Consider the following 21,582-nt stretch of genomic DNA (forward strand, 5'->3'; position numbering starts at 1 on the left):
GCTAAGAGATAGTAACTTAATTTTAGATGTTAATATTACATCGTTCTCTTATTTACAGCTTAGATTTAGTTATTAGATGTAGTTCCTGCAAAAGTGCATAAGTATTTGAACACATATAAGTAATCCCTTTAAAATCGTACAACTTGAATCACTCAAGAACTTCAGGTACATATTTAGCTTTAAATACATCTGTTACTGAAATATAGACACACATCCTCTATTGAAATAAAGCAGGAATTCAAGACGTGCCAATAAATGTATCAAAGTGATTTCACAAGCAGTAGATAATATCAAAGTTAAAAATCTTTAATAAATCTGATAGTTTAGAAATTTACTATGCTGTAACTGTTAGTAGCAATGACTGTTTAGTGATGGTAATACCAGTGGTAATGATAGTAAGTCCAAAATAATCTGAAAACTTATCAGTTTTTTTCAGCTGTCGTGTTTTCATCATTGTTCTGTGTCAGTCTTTAGTTTTGAATTTTAGAACCTTATAAGTCTCCTTGATAAGTCTCCTTATCAAAAAAATAAAATCTAAAAGAGACACAACAAATTAAAAGGTCTGAAAATACTTTGCTGAAATTATTCTTGGGGGAGAAGGTCAAGATTTAATGTAATATCCATTTCATCATTCTAACGTTAGTTTTTATTTGCTGCTGCAGATTTTTCCAAATGTTTGACAGCTTTTCTTGACCTATTGAAAAGTAGGAAAGACAAAGCAATAGCAAATCAGTAGAGAATACTCCATATTTCAGCCTGGAAAAATTGATGCTGATCTATTTCATTTGCCTTAGTCTGAAAAATATAAAGCTTGCACTTTAGGTAGGCTTATTTAAAAGCTGTATACCCATGTGTGTGTCTTAGTTGTCCGTTAAATGCATAGCAGTAAATTGAAGCATTTTTCCGTAACTTAAATAAAAATCTGGTCGTAGTAGTAGTTTTAGTAGAAGATAAAGCTTCCTGTTTTGATGTATGGAATTGGGGATGTGCTACGTCTTTGGATTTTAAGATGAATGTCCTTTATATACAGGGCGAGTAATCATGGTAATGTAATAAGTAATAGATGAGAAGAAATAGTATTTTTTAATCTTTTCTAAGCATCACCCTCTTTTCATATAGAAAACTAGTTATGAATACAAGTTTGGCTATATTATGCAGTGTAGTTATCATGTATTCCACAGTTTAGCAAGAGATTACAGTTCAGCATAAACCTATGGCTGTACGCCTCACCCCTCCCTTCCCAATAAATTGTTGTATTAAGTTGATTCTCACTGGGTGCTGTAAATTTCTTTTGAAGAGTAAATTCATTAGCGCCAATAAGGAATGTACATTAAATTGATTTAACTAGAAGTTTTCTGCTTGCTAATTTGAATTTGATTAAAATCAATCAACCCTATTACATTTATTGCATGAAGTTAAGCAACTTGTACAAGTGTTAGGAGGATAGGGACCTTCATTCGTCATCTGTGGGTGCTTGATTTGCTCAACCAAAACTCAGCCAGCTATCTCAGTTTCTTATCTTGTGGAATGAGGGTTCTTAAGGTCTGTTGGTGTGGTTATTCAGATGTAATATCCTTACAGTTATTGACCAAGTATTCTTTATTAACTTCCATGTAGCCCAGGGATTAATGTTGCAGTTCTTAAAGTGCAAAAGGAACCAAACATCACAGACTATAAAGTAGGCAGAATAAAGACTGTAGAAGTTGCATGTGCTATAGGTTCCTTATATAAGTTATGTGGGTGAAAACTATGTATGTTGTACACAGTGTAAAAATAACAGGGCTTGAGAGAGAGTGCACAGAAAGGTCACACAGTTTAAATTTGGGAATTGTTTTACTTGCTAGTTGAACTTGTTATATTATTGTAATGTAAAAGCAAAAGTTGCTACTATTGTTCTGAAGACATTGGCTAATAATGTAAGCAATGCATCTATAGTTGCAAGAATTGGTAAGAAGGCAGTAGACAAGTAGTTTATGAGCCCATTTCAATATATGATTGAACCTGCACAGTTTTCAGTGTCTCTCAGTTAATAATTCATTGAACGTGACTTTAACCCGTTTATACTGAGACAAAAAAGTTTGATTATGCCTGTTTTTTTCTACGATAGGTATCGAAGGCAGTAGATTACTTCCGTGAAATAAAATTTGTTTACTTAACTAGGATTTTCTATGAACAATTTTTAAACATTTGGATGTTTATGTAGCTACAGTCTGATCAGAGCAGTTTGCCAGGGGAAATGCTGTATCCACTGCACCCAACTGCTCAAATGTATAGTTTGATGAATATAACAATAAGACAGTTCAGTACTGCCAGGTACCTGGAAAGGTAAAATAATGATACTGTAATTGAAAAGTATATGAGCCTAAATTTGTATTAGCCTGCTTTTCAGTTTCTGTGCAGCACCAACGATTTGATCACGTCTTCAACATACTTGAAGTTTTTCAACTGAACTCCAGCTTTGAGGTTCATGGGGTTTTTTTTTTTTTTCAGACTCTCTCAGTGATTTAAAAAAAAAAAAAAAAAAAACACCTTTTAACTCCTACATCAAGAGCCAGAGTCCCCAGGAAGTACTATCACCATGTGACATTTAAGGATAAACATCAGGGGAGTGAGCACTATTGCATATGTGTATAATGTTTTCCTAATAGTTAAAAGATAGTAATATATTTCGATTGCTTTATTTTTAACAGTAACTACAATGCATCATTCTGTAAAGCAATACAAATTCCAGACAGATAGTGTTTAGCAGTAAAAATGAGTTAAGAAATTCAACTAGTAAAGGTATGAAGAGGAAAGCTAGCTTCTAACCTTCTTTTTTTTCCCTCCCTCTGTCAGGCTTGGGAAAACATCCTTGCTTGTTTTTATAACATCCTATTAAGTAGTAACATGTTAGTAAAACAAAACAAAAAACTACTACTGTGTTCCAAAAGAAAACTGTTCAAAAATCAAGACACGAATGATCAGCAAAAAGCTATTTTTATGGAAATACTGCTCCTTAAAAATGTTACACATATACAGCTAGAAAGACAAACATTGCCTAAGTGCAGTAATACAGCTGAAAATAGTGCCTAGGTGGCAAGTACGAATGACAGGAAGATAATTTGCACAGATTTTGAGAAGAGATATTGCAGCCGACATTGGTAGGCACTAACATTTTGAGTAAGAACCTACAACTGGATGCATAGAAGGAGAGATGAGCAATAGTTCAGTCTGAGTAAGAGACTGGTCGAGTAGAAAACAGTCTTGTCTGTTTTCATTGTATAGTTTGTATATGTTTGCAACTGAGATTAATGTAGAAATAAAGCTAAATAAGACCATCAGAAACATGCATTGTATTTAACCTCCCTCAAAATAAAACTCCTGGCAGCTGTTGAGTCAGCTGGTCTGAAGGGTAAATTGGAGAGACGGGTGGAAGAACTAGAAGTATGAATATGACAACCAAGAATGGGAGAAGATGCCACAGAAGAGTATGGTTGATTAAGATCTGAAGTATTGATGGAGAACATTCTGTAAACTTCAGGTATTAGTAGGGTGGTTGAAACTTTGACAGGGTGTTCTCCGTGGTTAGTGTCTGATCTGCCTGAAACAGGGTCTAAAACAGCTGGAAAAGAGGACATGTCATTTGTTGCCTTAGACATGAAAGGAGAATTGTATAGGTAGCTGAAACAAGAATGGATTTTTGCTGTAGATGGAAGTGTTCTTGTATTTCAGTATACAAGCTGGAGAGTAGGAAAAGGGAGTCAATGAGAACAGGTCCATAACAGATTCAGATGAAACACTGGAAAGAAAAATAAAAGCTTTAAAGTACAATAGCAGAGGTTTGAGGACTTTTCTTAGTGCAAATGGAAAGGATACTAAAGGCATCAGATGGTAATAGAGTAATAGCTCTAATAAGGAGGATAAAATACTCTCAGAGAGCATGGAGATTTAATTAGTAGATCCCCTACAATGTAGTTATCAGTTACATGAAATTGTAGTTGTTTGAATGTAAAAATCACATGCAACAAATACTAAATTTTCCAAATTTATAGGAAAGAAGCTAGAGGACAAATCTGAAGAGTAATAAATCTTAATGCTTCCTTCATTTAAGGAATGAACTGAATAGCCTTCTCTACATTCATTATTATTTTTCCAAAGCATTTTTATGATATTTGTGGCTTACTGTTTTTTCAGTAACTATACCCAACACAGTCCAAAATGGTTTTTCAGTCAGTGAAAGCGTTGGTGTAGCAAATGAAAAGTGTAAGCAGTTTTGTGGGTGTATTTTCCCAACATTCTTGGCAGCAGAGGAGCTTGTAATCTTAGTGCTGTTTTGGGCAATCAGTCATGTTTTCATCTATCTGTAAGAAATAGATCCAAGAAGGTGTGGTCTTGTGGCCAATCCAAACATATAATAATAGGAGCAATGGTTTTGTGGCACCACTATTCATATCAAGCTAATTAAATTTCAGTGGTACTAAGTCTGGTACAACAGTCCTTGAATAGGCCTATGCAGTGATGTCAAAAATCCTTTTGGGTAGAAGCTTGTAGGGCAATGTTGCCTGCATCGTTCAAATGCAGAGAACTATGCAGCAGCCATATAACTTTTCTTTCTAGGGTGTTAAAATTAACCCTAAAATATTTGGATGAATCAAAATTTGAAATAATAGCAACAGAATTTTTGAAGTAACAATTTTTTAGATAAAGTATTCCTATGAGGAATAACTGCTCAAACATATGTTAAAAGAAATAACATTTCTAAAAGCAAATCATGTAAGTCTTTAATGTGATCTGTTTTGCTGCATACATGTATTAAGCATTGGTTAAAAAAAAAAAAACTTTCACACATGTGATATAGAGTCAACCACCAAGGTTCAAAATGTTATTAAAATACAAATGGAAAAGCTACGGTTTGAGAAAAATGGATTTGAAAAATAATGCTTTTAAATAGCTTTAACAGTACTACATGGTGCATGACAGAACACTAAATTTAGTGCCTATCAACGAAAGGTATAATTACTCTTTTCTAATTGACTATTTAGAATACTAAATACAATGACCAAAAATCTTTGATTCATCTGTGCCTTAGTATTTTGTCACCTTCAGTTGTGGAGATAAGAAGGGGGATACCTGTGAGAGAAACTCTCAGGTCACAACTGTGCTTCAGTCATATCTTCAGCAAGTTGCAAGCTAGTCTTCAATGCAGCGGTAACTTCAAGGGTCCTTACTCATCTGGTGGGCCAAAAATACACATTTGTGTACATACTTTGTACTTGAGCTTGTAGGTTGCACGTATGCTCAGGTGTATATGGAAAAAGATACGGAGATACGTGGGGAAAAAAGTGAAATCAAACATGAACATTTAGCTCTTAGGTACAGCTTCTTCTTGTTGAATGAGGGATTTATCCAGTCAGTGCAAATGGTAGTTACGTACATTAGAGCCCAATTGGACTCCATTCAAATTTTGTCTTATAAAGTACACACAGTGTTAGTATTCCTTTCTTTCGAGAATGAATTATAAACTAAAACAAAGGAATTTGGCCAATCAGAAATCAGCCAAACACTTCTGTAACAGGTGTTCCAATTCTTAAAAATTTTCTGTACAATTTAAGGCCCAATATAATGTTACTATAAGAGGCAGACGTTAGAGCTCCAGAATAGGGGATATCGTGATTTGTAACATGTTAACAGCTGAGGGGTCTGACATTATTGCAACTTGCTGATTTGAATGCTTTTTCACAATTATCGATCTCTTATGCTGAGCAATTTAAAATATAGTTAAAAAAGTAAAATCATTGGAGATTAATTAAACCCGAAGGAAGATAGAGTTTTGAGGGTTACTTTTCGGTAGACATTTGAACCAAAAAGAAGACAAAATGCTCCATTCAGAACCAGTAGTTACAAATGTTTTTTAAAAAGTGTTACCATGGCCTTGCTTGCAGTTATGTCCTTGAATAATGATTTCTTAACTAAAATGACACAATTTTTGTAGCCGGTGATCCATGACTTTAAATATTTGGAAGGGCTATTGATTCACTGAACTGGAAGAAATTAAAGATGTTGAGGCATATTTTCAAAAGTAGAATTACATGTATTATAAATTACATTAGATCATGTGTATTATTTTTTACTGTTTAAAGTTTAAAAAAAAAAACAACTATGTACATGTAATACAACATTCAATTTATTTGTAGTAACCTTAACTAAACATTGGTGGTATTGTTTAAATCAGCTACATGTAATATTACAAGATGTTAGCACCTACAACATCTGCTCTTGTTCCTGTGTCATAGTCCTCTGGATGTATCTGATTCTGTTTGTGGCAGTAATCCTCTCTCTAGGTAAATTGTCCATAAGACCAATGATTTCATCAGCAAATTATCCAGAAAATGCCATCAGCGTATGTGGTGACATTTGTGCCACTGGTGGTTTTGTTGCCATTTCAGTGGTAAATCGGCAGTTTTCTCTTGTGCCCAGCATCATCGTCTCCCTTCCTTTGGCACCTTAGCTCAAACCTTCTTCCTTTTCAATGTCCTTTTAGCTGAATATCAAATGCATTATTGATTGCTCCTCTCCCACCCTCCTCACTTCCACTCCCCTCAACTTTTTCAAATTTTTTTTTTGATTGGCAGTATCATCCAGACAAACAGAAGGCAGATGTGCCAGCAGGAGAAGTGGAGGAGCGTGTGCAGAGGTTCATCGAAATTGATCAAGCATGGAAAATTCTAGGGAACGAAGAGACAAAAAAAGTATGACCTGCAGCAGCGTGGTAGGTTCCTGCCAAGGAGCGCTGTAGTGGCAGCAGCTCTTTAAATAAGCAGGGTCTCGGAGCAGTAGTGAGATGGTATTTTAAAATGCTGTTTGTTGCTGAACCAAATGTTTCTTTCACTCTTGTCCTACTTTCAAACGTGGATCCATTATTTATAGCTTTTGCTACACATACATTATCTAGTGAAAACACTGAATTACTTCCAACAAAACATTAGGTGGCGTTATTCCTAATAGTTTGAATATGGAATTTATACTAATTACAGACCTTAACTCATTTTATTAAGGCAGCTTCATTATGTGTTAACTTCTTAAATCTAAGTCTTACACTACATTTCACTGCAGTATTTTAGATATAGGTATTATTCAGTTTAGCGTTCAATGTGTATGGATTTATAAGCACTACAGAATCATTAAGGCACATTCTGGTTGTGTGTGTTAAGGTAGCTTTCATAATTCATGTGTAGTCTAAACTAGTCTTTTTAAAGCAGGTTTATAAATAATATTCCAATATAACACATTAACTAGGCAGCTCTAGCATGCATTTATTTTTATACCTCTCAGAAAATAGCTTCTTAAAACAGTGACAGGCTGTTGTGAGAAAGAAAGGGGGGAAATGTAGGTCAGGTCTGTCACACATGGGCTACCATTACATGAAGTGATAGGCTGTCTTTCTGCTCTGGCCTCAGGATAGGAGTCCCTCAGCCTTCCATTAGAACCTTCAATAAATGTATATCCACCCTACATGTTAATGGGGGGAGTCAATAATAGTGTATTGCCTGTGGGGAAAACACTCAGTCGCACTCTGCAGTAACACACTCTGGTCCAGCATTGACGTGTAGCCACCACCACTTTTGAATGTGTCTGATAAAAGCCCACTGTCTCTGCAGCTTGTTATTGAATTCTCTTCCATTGTACATTGGCACACCATCAGACCTTTTTCTCTTGTGCTGATTTTTAACTCCCCTGCCACTGCGGATACCAGAAGTTTGAGAGACAAAGGCTTAGTCATTCTGGTAGATATGCATCACTGCAGGATAAAAAGGGTGATATATAACTGTATATACCCAGTATGAATTCTCTAGTTAAATAATCTTGTATTTCAGGCTTTGTGTGGGTATTGGAAAAGGGAGCGGAAGGGGTAAAAAAAAAATATATATATATATATATATATATATATATAGAAAAAACAGTTAAGAAGAAAGGAAAAAATTGGATTTTGTGCTAATGTCTGATATAAGCAGTATGATGGATCAAACTTAAATAACTTACCTCAAACTTATTTTTAAATACCGCATGTGATGCCAGAACAATGCTATTGTACTTCTAGCATTGCAGTATCGGCTGTCTTCCATTTTCATAAATTATATATGCATAGAAAAACTGAAATATTAAATCCTAAGTTATAAGTCTTTTATGTATATAGTAAATTTTACCTAAAGTTTTAATGCAGACCATGATGTTCTAATTTACTTGGGTCACGTTAATCCATTGAGGTAAAGAGGATTACATGAAGATTTAATAAACTACTTTGTTTACCCATGGTATTTAAGGATGTTGCTGTCGGTTAGTTTTCACAATTTTATTTTACAGTATTTTGAAGGCTATCTGTATTGACTGAGATTCTTTTGCATCCAGACAAGTTCTTTTAAAAGCCAACTCAAGAATGTTGGAAAAAAAAAAACAGCAACAACACACAACTGTGTAAATAAAGAAAACTACACGTTTGGAAATAGTAAGGTAATGGGATGGATATATTTTAATATAGAAGGTCCTATTCAAAGAGGATCCAGTGTTTTAAATGAAGCCAGTCGCATAACATGCACGTGCAGTGTCGATGCATTCTCTGCAGCATGTTCCCTAGCAGCAAGGTGATGGTGAAATAAAATCTCGTTCTCTGAATGCCTGTCAAGTTGCTTCTGAAGTCATGATTCTAGACAAATTCGTAGACACTGCTGTAAAGGCTCACAGAAACAAAGGAACTGAGACAGCAGCTAAGGGGCATAGTGATGAGAGAGATAATACAGCAAGTTAGTAAGACCGCAAAGCCTAGGAAGCAGCATGTGAAGGATGCCAGTGTGCATGTGTGTGTGGCTGCCACTCTGGAAGAAGTTCTTTGCACTGTAGTCTTTTTTCCCATTGCGTAGATTTTTATTTGCATGTCCTTTCCCGTGTTACATGAAATAACTGTTAATTACTTAGCTCAGGAATTCAGTGGCCAGAGAAGTTCTGAGAAGCTTAAACTCTGTGGTGCTATATGGTTTTTGTTTTCTTTTTTGAGTCTTTGAGAATAACGAGGAAATGTGCTTTCTTATCTTAATACTGCTTTTCTGTGAAAGTATCACAATAGTCTTTGGGGGATGGAAAAAAAGTTGCATCACAGTTTACCTATGGGCTTTTTTTCCCTCAATAGATTTTCCATTCTTTGCTTGGTATTCCATTTTGAAAAAATGAATATACAGTTAAAGTCAAGTCTGACAATAATAATTACCAAATATTTTTCACTGAGTTTAGTTTGGAAACAAATTGTTTTGCAGTTTGTCATGGCAGAAGTCATTTGAGCCCTGAAAGTACATGCTTGCGTCACAGTTTGAAAGAACAAAAACTTTTTGCAGAAACTCACAGATCATCTTTATCTATCTCCTGCTCAAAGTTGGCACAGATCAGTTAGTTGCTCAGACCTTCTCTGGTCTAATTTGGTTACCTCTACGGATAGAGATTCCACAGCTGTTCTGTGACAGCCATTCCAGTATTTGAACACCTCATAATATAAGGAAAATGGTTGTTGTTGCTTGCTTGTTTGTTTTTACCGAGGTGGATATAAAGGACTCTTGCAACTTGTGTCATTGCTTTGCATTCTTCTGAGAAGTCTTTTTCTATGCCTTCCTACTAGGCAGTTTTAGACAATGATGGCAGCCGTGGAAAACACAAATAAACTTGGCTTCTGCTTGTATGCTGTTTCCAAGCCTTTGACCATATGGGTAGTCGACCAGACTTAATCCTGTAAGTTAGCGCTTTGTACCAGGGAGCCCCAAAATAGACAAAAGACATCAGATGCAATCTCAAAAGTGGAGAAATTTAAGAATCTAATGTTTTTTCCACCTATGGCAAGGTTCTATACTACATAATGTGTTTTCATATGTGATGATGGACAGAGGTGTCTATAAACAGTAAGTATTACTAGGGCAGAGGATGTAATCACCAATGGATGTTTTCTCATCTGAACATGTACCTCCTTTTGATCTTCAATTTTTTGAATTATACTTTTAGAAAAATATTATGGATTCCATCATCTTGCATAGGTGTGGTTATACATTAAGTGAAAAACGGAGCTAAAGAGAAGCTAGCTGCTACTTCTCTGCTCCTTTCTGTTCTTTTCCTACTACAGGAAACTGACTGTTTTGGAAATGGTTACTTTCCCTTTACTCTGCAATTCCCTCCTGCTATAAAGGGATGATACTGCATTAGACATCAAGATATCTTACATAATTTGGTAAAACAAGATGCCAGAAGAATAGCTTATAAATCCACTACAATAATAAGCCGGAAAAGAAAGACAAAAGCCTACAAAAATGCTTTTAATAGCTAGCAGAAATGACAACTGAACACCTTGACTACCTTATTACAAGGGGAAAAAAATTAACCCAGTACATTTTAATTGTTTCTTGTTAAGAAAATTTCTTCTTAAAACATACTTACAGACCAAAACTAAGCTGTTAGCATGGCTGTTAATTTGGGCCTTTCAGTGTGCCAGGTCATACTCCTTAGTGACATAACTATATATTCTTCTCTAGCCATGGATTTTATGGCTGTAGACCTCACCTCATGCTGGAACACAACCCTTTTACTGCAATTAACTTTGGAGTCAATTCTAATCTACGCTGGCTATAAGTGAAACTGTTTTTTGGACAAACTTTTTTTTTGTTATTAAAATTCTTAAAGTTTTTATAATTTCAGATTAAGGCATGCTTATTTTATTTTACATAAGAGACTCAAACTTCAGTTATTGTTTAAAAATAAATGGGCTATTAAGAAAAAAAGGGAACTTCTGTAAATATCCAAGGTTTGAGTACTATGATGAATTTGCACTTGATAATATATAACTTTTGTAATGATTTTTTCTTTTTAAATCAATCCTAAGAATATACAACAAATAGTTAGAGTCTTTCAGGTACTGTGACCATCTTTACTATTACCATAAATTGTTAAAGGGGTTAAATTTCCATTTACTGTTTGCAAGCCCCTTCCTAAAACTCAGCCTTAAATAGCCCAAGAAATATTTATTGTATCCTCAAGTAAAACTTAAATACCTTTCCCCTTTTACAATTTCTGAATGACCCAGCAAGGGCTCTAGTAAAGCTTTACTGAACCATGCAGCTAATAGTTATTTAATGTTGTTCTGTAGCCTGAAAGAATCTCAGTAGATTTTTCCTTTTAATCTCTTTGAATTGCAGGCTCATAAACCTCTCTGATGAGTCTGCCAGTGTTTTCTTAGATCCTGCAGTTGAGACAATGGAGCTGCAGAATTCTTTCACCTCTTGTTGTCGGACAAACCCAATAGATGACAAAATCAGGCAGGCTGTACTTCTTGTGAATTAAAACTTGTTTTTCAAGTTACGATAGATAATCAGGTCTTCACAATTTTCTGTATCTGTTCAGAAATGTGTTTCAGAAAGTCTATTCTACAGACTGAGCATGCATTGCATGTAAGTAAACCTGCTAAGCGTAACTCAGTACTGGTAACAATACCAGTCTTAAGTAACGTTCTCCTCCTGCAAGGGAATGAAAATCAGACGGTGGTTTACTTCAGAGAACCACCACCAAGAGAGACGTTGTTCTAAGATGCAGAGTAACGATGTAGATGAAATAAGGAAGAGTGCAAGAAATATTAGAGTAACTAACATACTCTGTGAAACCATTAGATTTGTAGTTCTGCTTGTACATCCCCCAAATTCATATTAAGATCTGCCTCTGTTAAAATAATAAGCCAAATCTATTTGTGCTGTCTTAAGGTATTTTAGATTCAATAGTGTATTGAATCTGAGAATGAGAAAATAAAACAGCTATGTTCAACTCAGAAAGTAAGTTTGTCCAGCTTGATGCAAACAAGCAAATAATTGCAGCATACAAAGTGGAATGACTGAGAGATTACTGGATTACATGTGAAGTTTGGAGACTTATTCAAGTTGAGAGTACTAATTGAAAATTTGAGATAACCAGTGAGTCTACTCAGAGTTGGAATAACCATCTCAGTTCAGTTAGGGAATGTTATAAGCAATGAATTTTTTCTGTTGATAATTTTAATTACCATGGCACTAATGAAATGGAAAGCTTGGTTGAAATTCTGTTCACTGGGCTTTGTACTGTGCTATATTTGGAATATGAAAGAGGACAGATTTTTCCTTAGCTTGCTTCTTCATTACTTCATGAGTAACTTTACTCAGAAAGCATGGTAACCTTGTGAATTTGTATCTCATCGGTTCGTGGTGGCATATGGTCCATCTGGTCATAGGAAGACATGACCTAGATCTCCAATCCTATAAAGTTTCTTTTAAGTTAGATCCCACTTGACGAATGCCAAGTAGAACAGACTGATTTTTTTTAATTCAACTTTTTGCTACCTATAAATGAAGCTTAAGAACATGGATTCTTCCTACCACCTAGGAGACCATTTTCCTTTGTGAATTTTTCTTCTAAGCACTCAAGAAAACCAAACAACAAAACAAAACACAAAGTGAAATAGGAAGTGCTTTGCCTTTTGCATACTGTCATCGTAATTTCAGTACTGTTTATTTCCACTGCAGTGGAGAAACCTGAAGGAAGGAAGGTAGCTAGGTAGACTTCAGTTTGATCACTGTTTTGTGTTTTTTTTTCTTCCTAAAAAAAAGAGGAGGAGGAATCTTCACACAAGGCCTGCTGTAAAAGAGGCACACTTGTTTTAATCTTCTTTAAAACTAATTTAGATGAAATTCGTTCTTACGGATCTATAGCATACGTTTCAGTTGCAAATAAAATAGCAATTCAGTTGCTGAATAAAGACTGGGACTTTTTGATATTAAAAAAAAATTGTTTCAATTGAAACAAATTGTTTGTGGTATTTCTGTAAGGTTTACAAATGTTAATGTCCTAATGATATAATTTGAATTCTGTCTGCACTGTGTTCTTAAATAGATTAAACTCCTGCTTCTTGGTTAGTATCATATCAGTCAGTATAGCAGTATACAAAATGTGTTGTCTCCCAGGCTTTATTTTCATACATATATATATATTTTTTTTTTTTTTACATTGAATGACAACTGAATAAAATTCATACAAAGTCTGGGAGCAGGAGCTGAACCCTAACCACCAAACTGTAGATACGTGATCTCTGTTTTGTGCCCTTTTTGTTCTGGTCAATTTCTTTTCATAGTGACAATTTGCATAGAAAGAGGACACCATTCTTACCTGGATAATGCTGTATCCAAGGAGATACACATAAAACCTCTCAAATCATGGCTAGAAGAGGTAGCTGTGAAGTCCCCTTCTTTCTCCTCTTCAATCCAGAGTAAAGACCAGTTACATAGTAGAAGCTGGAAACCCTTTAGAATACCTTACAATCTAGTGGTTGGGTAGAGCAATCTCTTGGGAACTAAAAACAGATATAACCTGGACCTCTGACTTTTCCAGCAAGTGCTCAACAAGTAGTTCTACAAGAACAAGTTCTTTCACTGCCATCTTACTTTTCATAGAAAGCAGTTGATAACATTGTGTTTTGTAGTAAACAATGTTATTAAACAAGAAAACTTGCTTAAAAACTCACTTATCATAGAGAAAGAGCTACTTTCTCCATAACAACTGCATTTAAACCTGAAATAAGCACTAAGCCACTGAGTCTTGCCAAAGCAAAGACATTTCTGTGTATGTGCTGAAGTTCAGCTTTCAGGCATTCCCGGTTCTTTAAGAAACTACAGCATTTGCGGATTTGGAACTTCAGGTATCAGGCAGCATTTGGGAAGTTTGCTGAAGTAAGTTATAAGGTTTGTTTGTTTTTAATATTACCACCTATAACTTTGAGCAAAATCTGACATTGTTAACCTGGTGTGAACTGTGGACATTAAATGTGAATATGCTGATAAATTACAAAAGTCAATTTGTATTTATATTGCACAATTAGCATTTGAAAATTTGAATTGCATTACACATTTTTTCGTGCTGTGTTCAATGTTGGAAGAATCTAGGGGATCAAATGGCAATAGATGTTAGGTGTGCAGATGAGAACTGACATTCTTTCTGTATCGAGAGAGTCTCTTCGTTATAAAAAGAACACTAGGACTAATCTTCCCCTAAAAGTGTTTTTTGTTTATCTTTTGTTAGGAATATCATTTTCCAGGAACCTTAGTGTCCTCCTAATAGGAAACCTTAACATCTATTCTGTGCTTATTTAGAGGTTCTTATTTGGCCTCTCCTTTCAAAAGGAGAATGGACTGCATAGGGAGATAGTGAAAACCTGACTGGATGTGGTCCTGGGCAACCTACTGTAGCTGGCCCTGCTTGTGCGAGCTGGCCTTTCTTGTGCAGCTCAGGAGCTAGGTGATATAGCCAAGTCCTTTCCGACCTCAACCGTTCTGTGATTCTGTGGAAAGTACAGGTAAACACACCCATAATTACAGCTTGTGGAAGTGTAGTTACAGCTAGGCTTTTTAAAGGTATTCATATCAAAACAAAAGTTTGGCCCTAATTTCATGTAATCATTTGGGATATGTGTGAAAGAACTGTTTTCAGTAGTGCTCTAATGTCAGTAACACATCCTCACCATTTACTTCTCCTTGCTACAGTGTGACGTATTCCAGCAGAGATGGAAATTTTAGAGAACTGCTTTTTTCACTCATTATATGGGCTAGATATGACTCTTGTAGGGACCAGATTTACTGCTAGGTATAAAAAGTGCTAACTTCGCAGGAAGAAATAAGAACTATATTACCTGAGTTGAACATTTGTCACCATTTTCTTTATAGAAGATAATCTGACAAAAGAATGGCCACTACATGCACAGGTTTATCTTGAGGATATGTCCTGGAATGAAGGTGAGTGCTGCCTTGTTCTCAGTGCCTTTCATTGTCATTTGAAATGCTTTCTGTTTTTTCTGTGTCTCGTACCATTATGTTGTCTTGTTTTACTTTTAACCTTTCCTCTCCCCTTATTTATATTTTCCTCAGATTTAGTTGCTCTGTTCTCCATGGTCACCTGCTATATTTCTATTTGTTAGTTCCAGTCAATACTATATTCTGAAAGTCTACTGAAAATAGCGCTGTTGAGTTGGAATTGGGACTTGACTTTGTGATACTTGTTTTGCATTCCCTCTTTTTATTTTTTTTCCTCCTCCTTCTCTCCTCTTCAGGCATGGAGAATTTGCAGGACCACTTTTCACCTACATCTCTCTTTGTAGAAAGAATTTACCTTTCTGGATTCTCCCAGAACATCTCATGCATCTTCTTGCTCTTTCTGTGATTGTAGAGTTAATTTTTTTTCTACCTGATTTTCTGCCTGACAGTGTGTTATTTTTCTCCTTCACGTTACTCTAGCCTTTATCATTTACTTGCTTTTTGGACTAATGGTTGATTTTTTTCTTAATTTTTTTGTTGTTGTTAAGTTGGGAGAAATCCTAACCACTTTTGTTTCTTCTGTTTTATGTTTCTTTTCTGAGTTAGCAGTTTGCTCTGGAATCATGTTTGATACCTGTATGACTAACACTCCTCAATTTGTTCTTAATTGTTCTCTAAAGATTTTCGTACTTTGTCAGAATCAAGGTCTCATTCTCAAGTATTCACTGATGTAGCCCTTTTAATATGTGTCTGTTTCACTGATGTGCTCCTTTTTATTATTTTCTCTTTTAAAGAGTACACGGACCCTGGCTGTTTGGCATTAAGATTGTCTCACAGTCACAGAAAAAATCTTTAAGAATATACCTATTGCTTGAACAACAAAAGGTAGCATAGATATTGACATTCACAATACAGCAGTGAGAAGTAACACACAAACTTTTCTTTTCAAGAGCAGCTCTGTGAAGAATAATCCAAAATAAATTCTTGATTCATCTTGAGCACTAAAGGTTTTTTTCTTTTTTTTTGGCAGATGAACAATGTTACACTCTTTCATGCCGATGTGGTGGGAATTATGCAGTCTCCGAGAGTGAAACCAAAGACGTATCTTTGGTTTGTTGTGACACATGTTCACTTGTTATTGAAATCCTTCAATGATTGTTCCATCGCGCACATTGAGTTACAAACTTTAAAAACGGTGGACAAACAGGACAGTGTCTGCTAAGAGATGTATGTTAAAGAAAAGGGGGATGCTGCAAGAACAAGTTCAGGCAGGCATTAAGAGAGGAAATATGCCTATTTACTTATTTACTAACATAGCTCTGAGGACATGTTGCTTGTTGTTTTTTGTTTTTTTTTCTTCTTTTTCAACTAAAGAGCAATTTAGTAAAAAAGAACCAGAACAGAACGCTGTTTTGTACAACTGGACTGTATCTCATGATCTAAGTGATCTTTCTTTCCCAGCAAACAGCAAAGTAGCTTCTTTCAGTCTCTATCAGCTGCAGGTTGGGCCCTACCTCTTAAGTTAAATCCTTTGAAGGCTCAGGTGACAAAATTTAATCAGGAGGCATACATATGAGAATGTTTTGAACATAATGAGGAATAAAGCACATTAATGGGAAAAAGGAACATTTTCTTTCTGTGCTAAATATTTTAGTCACCTTTAAAATCTTTAAAGGACTAAGCCTTAGAAAGAGGTGACAGAGTTGCAGATCTAGCAGGCACTGTACCAAGTAGCAGGTACACTGCCCATTCACTGTACTATACAGTGCATCTACAACTTTTCAATTTGGACCAGCAGTACACTTTAGAATTGACTCCATCCATCATCTGAATGAATGCAGTCTTCATTCCTTAGATGAAAACTAACCAGGAATTTGTGCTTTAACCCCTGCTGGAAATATACTGGCTCAAACTAGTTGAGGAAAACCTTACAAACCACATTTGAGTAAATGGACAGCAGATCCTGAAGCCAGTTGTTACTCTTTTGTTTCAATCCTAGTATGCCACAATACTTATGAATGTAGATGTAACTTATGTGTGTTTCTAGATGTGTGATAATAGGGCATTGCCTTCTTCATCCCTTGTTGTCAGTCAGCGTAAACTTTGTTTTGTAAGAAAACGCAATACTTCAAATAAATCCAAGCACTTACTGTGAATAGCCAGAGGAAACGGAGTAAGAGGCATATCATTTTTGATGATGACAGCAGTGTATCATTCCTGCTTTCAAGGTAGATGTAATCTCAGAAAGAGACATCTTTGTCAAGTAATACTCGTGTCTATTCTAAACAAAAATAATTCCAGTTTATTTCAGTATAAAATAATATGGAAGCTGGCAATAGACACTTCATTCTTTTAATCATCAAGAAATCTATGGCCATTGGGGCTTGCACGTAGAAATCCAAAGTCATTCAGAGGCCATATCTGTAAAATGAAGTAACAGGAAATTTTAATCCCAACCCGGAGTTCAATATTTTCATTTGTTAGTGTTGTAAGCTTTTCATAAACTGCACCATTTTTCATCTTTTTGATTGGGAGGCTATAGCACAAGGATTGAAACTTTTTTCTTACATATGTTTTCTTTACTAGGATTAATATATATATATGAGGAGGAATCCTAATTCTATAGCAGCTGTATGCAACACTAATTTATACAACAAATAGTTCAGTGCAAACACTAAACCATGGGGGGGAAAAATATCTATGGATTTATAGGTAAGCTTCAAGTCTTCAAGTTATGACAGAAGTTGACTCTGACTTGTTGGTTCAAACTGGCTAGTCCAATTAGCGGCTGTTTCCTTTTGCCCTCTTTGGTTTGGCCTACATAAATCTGATCTGATCTGATGGATGGGGAATAAATGGGGCTAACTAGCTCTTTGAAGATCTTGCTTGTCGGTCTATTTTTGACACGAAGCATATGTCCAGGAATGCATAGAATATCCTACTAGGACAGGATGAAGCATGAGTTCTATCACTGAGGGAAGTCCTCCCCTCAGTGGGGTTCTACTGAATTTGCAGATTCTTATATTTCAGAGGTCTTTTTATGGTATGAGCTTGGCTATCTAAGTGGCAACTGATGTGCTTGCAGGGAGAAAAGGGGGAAGTGTATTCAAATATCATTATTTCAGTTTGGGTTAAAAACTGGTGCAACAACATTGAGAATTTTAGACCCAAACTTCACAGGTAAATGTTAATTCTTTCTGAAGTTTATCTATGTTTTGCCAAGAACAGATTGCCTAAACAAATGTAACACACATTCTCTCGTGTTGAAATCCCTTACTTCCAAGTTAGATTGGCAACAACTCTCTTGTTAATAATAGGTCTCTGCATCAGTTACTAAAAATGTAATTTAGGATTCAAAGGCACTGTTGTATCTGCTTCTCCTAACTCCAGTGTAAGAAAAACCATATAAGGTTTGATTTTCAAGACAGTAGGAGATTTTTCATGAAAGAGAAGCCAAACCTCTAACAGACTACATTTAAAAAATGGTTTTGTTGGCCAGTGGTCTACTAGTTAACTACCCCCACATAGAAAAGTTGTATTCTGCAGCCTTTCATTGTAATGATTGACAGCAACATACAATAGCTAGATACTGTAATCTGATGTGAATTAGCATAAACAACTCAAACTGTAAACAGTCTTTTGAAGAATAAAGTCATTTTTTTGCTCTTGTAGGTACCATATCTCATTAAAAATGAGATCTCAAAAAAAAGGTAATTTTTTAAATAACATAAATCTCATTAAAATGTTAATAATCACTAGCCTATACATCATCATAGAATAACTGCTATAAAATATGGTTTAGAAAATTATTTTGATGAAGTATCAACTGATTGCATACCATCTTTTTAAACAGACAATATTCTAGAGTTCTAAAGTACTTCTTCAATATGTAACATCTGTAGTGTATGTAGTGTAAATTCCATTCATTTTTAGAAGCTTATAGCTTCCTCAGCTTAGATGTCAGTCCTGTCAGTCACCTCATTAAAGTCTTTAAAACATCTTGCTTGGTAGAGCTGAATGCAAATCTACAGCTACAATTCAGCTACAAGCTGAATGCAAATCTATTACTGTGGAGGTATACTGTGAAAAATTATGGCTGTCCACATTCTTAGATTATTAATATATACGTTATTTGCTAACAGTTTCCTTAAAGTAGTAAACAGCATTTTTCCAGTCCTAACCCATCAATTAGAGGTGGTGTTTTAGTTTTTGTTTATTTTTATGATTAATACCAGATTCCAATTAAAAGGGCTGTCAGTATATTAGCGTCATCTGTATTCTACCAGTTAATAATCCAAGCTAAAACTTGAATCACAGAAACAGCTCTATTTAGAAGCAGCATTTTTTGCTCTGGTGTACATGGTACGGCAAACAATACAGAGATGGAACAAGAAACCCTCAGTGAACACTAGGGTAGAATTCAAAGCAAATGCTATCCATAAAGAACAGAGGTCAGGAAAAACTTAGTGGTGGTAAGGGGGACATATTATTTCAGGTTTAGTAAGCAATTAGTGATCATGGTCAAGAGATGCAAGATTGCGTTTTGTTGTTGGTTGGTTGGTTGATTTGAAAAGTCCTAAGTTGTGTTCCTAAAAACTATTAACAGATCTTTCTAATTTAACAAAGTTTGTATATTTGATCTCCTTTGTGCGTGTAATACAGCTGTGCTAAATTAAACTTATGGTTGTGTTGCAATATATGGAGAACAGTTTTCAAAACCATTTTTCATTGTTCTGAGTGTCTCCACTTCAGCTTTTGAAAAGCTGGAGCATAACTCTATAGTACATTCTCCCTTGTTTCTTAGATTAAACTTTTTATGGAGACGAAGTTGTCTTAGCTTCTTCTTTTTAGTAAATGAGTAAATTAATAATGCAGATAATATGAAAAGGTAATTTAGTATGAAATAAAGCTGTAGAATTATTGAAACAGGAGGAGGAGCCATGGAGGTTTATATAACAGCATTAATCAAAGCTTTTTTGTTTTAATAAAGAAGTGGAGGACAATTGCAGTAGCACAGATTTGACTTTACCGTTAAGGATTTTTCACACATTAAAAAGCAGCAAGGCCAGTGCACACGTCTAAATTGTGTTTGCAAGTCCTAGAACAATAACATTTTCTTCCATCTTTGTTTTTTCCACTATGGAACTGGATTTCTCAAATTACAACAACAGTGAAATATGAAGCTGCCCTTTTCTACCATTTTGCAAAAGCAAGAATCAAAGTAAGGATGCAGTGTATTTTTTATGCAGCAGTTTGTGTGTGTGTCTATGTTTGTATAAGGTTTCAGTTCGCTTGCAAAATAATTCAGTTTTCAGAGGCATTGACTGCTAAAAGAATGGTTCTCAAGAAAAAAACAAATTTTGCCTCAAAAATTCTTACTAAACATTGACCAAAATATTGTTGAAATATCATTTTACGGAAGTGTCTGATGTGTTTGAGCTCTCTTTCACATTTGCTTTGGCTAGACAGTTAAGGCAGCAAATGTTAATGCCTCATATACAGGCATTACAAAAGTATTAATGCAAATATTTTTGATACTGTAAATACCTTAAAACAAATGCGTCCTCTTATCAGTCCATAAGGAACAGGTCCATAGCACCTGGAATCAGTAGAATTCCTGAGATTATCACCTTCTAACCAAACGTGTCCTTTAGGCACCTATGATAAGCAGGATTGAAATTGAAATGTAAAGGAAAACAGAATAAAATGGTATTAAGTATTGTTGCCTTATATTGTCTAATTTCTGTATACTATTTCATGACTGTCTAATGAACTAATTTTTTATTGAATCTCATAAGCCACAGTGCAGATTTGGTAGGGATGAGAGGGAGTGCTCCAAAGTATCTGTTTTATCATGTGCTCAAAAAACAATGGTTGCAACAAAAAATCCAAAATGAAATGTAAGAGGTTAGACCAATGTGACAGGGTCATTAATTTAATAGACTTCAAAAAGGTCCTTAGGATGTTGACTGAAAATCTGCCCTCCTGTTGCCAGTAACAGCATGAACAGGGCAGCCACACCACTCATCAACATCCTGGGGCCAGCACCAAGGCTAGACTGTTAGTAGATTCATGATGAACTAACTGGTAATTGACTGTGACTCAATTACGAATAATCTCATCATTTTATCGGCGCTAGGCTTGCAAGTTCTAATTAAGATCACAGTTCATTCTATGTGCAGCAGAATCCACAACACATTATATTGCAATAATGATGATCACAAACAGCAAATCCCTTTTATAATTTGAAAATTAATGACGGTGACCTTATACTATATGACAAAGACCTTTCATTACCTATTATATTATGCAAATTAACTATAAAACATACCGTAGATTCATGGCATTCACTGACTAAATCAGTGACAAAATGAGGAATTAGCAACATGGCTGTATTAGTTAGTTAAATAAGAGTGCAGAGCTTTAAGTGGAAAAAGTTGCTACTGTGTCTCTTAAATTTAAATTTTTGCTGGAATATATGACACTATTTTGACTAAAAAAAAATAGATATAGATAACCTTCTTACAGGTTACCAAGTAAATGTTAGTAATTGTCTTTCTAGTCTGTTTTTTGTTTTGAAAATTCTAAAGCAGGCTGAAAAATTAAAGCAGTAACATACTCTCAATCTAGGTAACGCTTAACATGGACTCTAAGGCAATATACTTTTTTTTTCAAAACCAAATATATAGTTGAAAGGTTACTATGCCACAATTCAGAACAAAAAAATAGAGAAACAAAAATAAAAAAATCCGAG

The 21,582-nt window shown here is 35.2% G+C and overlaps 2 protein-coding genes across 3 annotated transcripts in view; one reads left to right on the forward strand and one right to left on the reverse strand.

The window, feature by feature from the left end:
• Positions 1-20,545, forward strand: part of DNAJC24 (DnaJ heat shock protein family (Hsp40) member C24) — a 38,213-nt gene extending 17,668 nt beyond the window's left edge. Inside the window, 4 exon segments of the mRNA XM_040560496.1 lie at positions 6,612-6,727; positions 6,729-6,748; positions 14,742-14,810; positions 15,859-20,545. Of these exon segments, the coding sequence (XP_040416430.1) occupies positions 6,612-6,727; positions 6,729-6,748; positions 14,742-14,810; positions 15,859-15,983 (330 nt within the window). The 3' untranslated portion in view covers positions 15,984-20,545.
• Positions 17,167-21,582, reverse strand: part of IMMP1L (inner mitochondrial membrane peptidase subunit 1) — a 37,056-nt gene continuing 32,640 nt past the window's right edge. For both annotated transcript variants that reach the window (XM_040560494.1, XM_040560495.1), the window contains 2 exons: positions 20,376-20,486; positions 17,167-17,249 (listed from right to left, as the gene is read on the reverse strand). In XM_040560494.1, the coding sequence (XP_040416428.1) occupies positions 17,181-17,249; positions 20,376-20,486 (180 nt within the window). In that variant the 3' untranslated portion in view covers positions 17,167-17,180. The remainder of the gene's footprint in view (positions 17,250-20,375; positions 20,487-21,582) is intronic.

This window comes from Cygnus olor, chromosome 5 (genome assembly GCF_009769625.2).
Source record: "Cygnus olor isolate bCygOlo1 chromosome 5, bCygOlo1.pri.v2, whole genome shotgun sequence".
In the NCBI taxonomy this organism is placed as follows: domain Eukaryota; kingdom Metazoa; phylum Chordata; class Aves; order Anseriformes; family Anatidae; genus Cygnus; species Cygnus olor.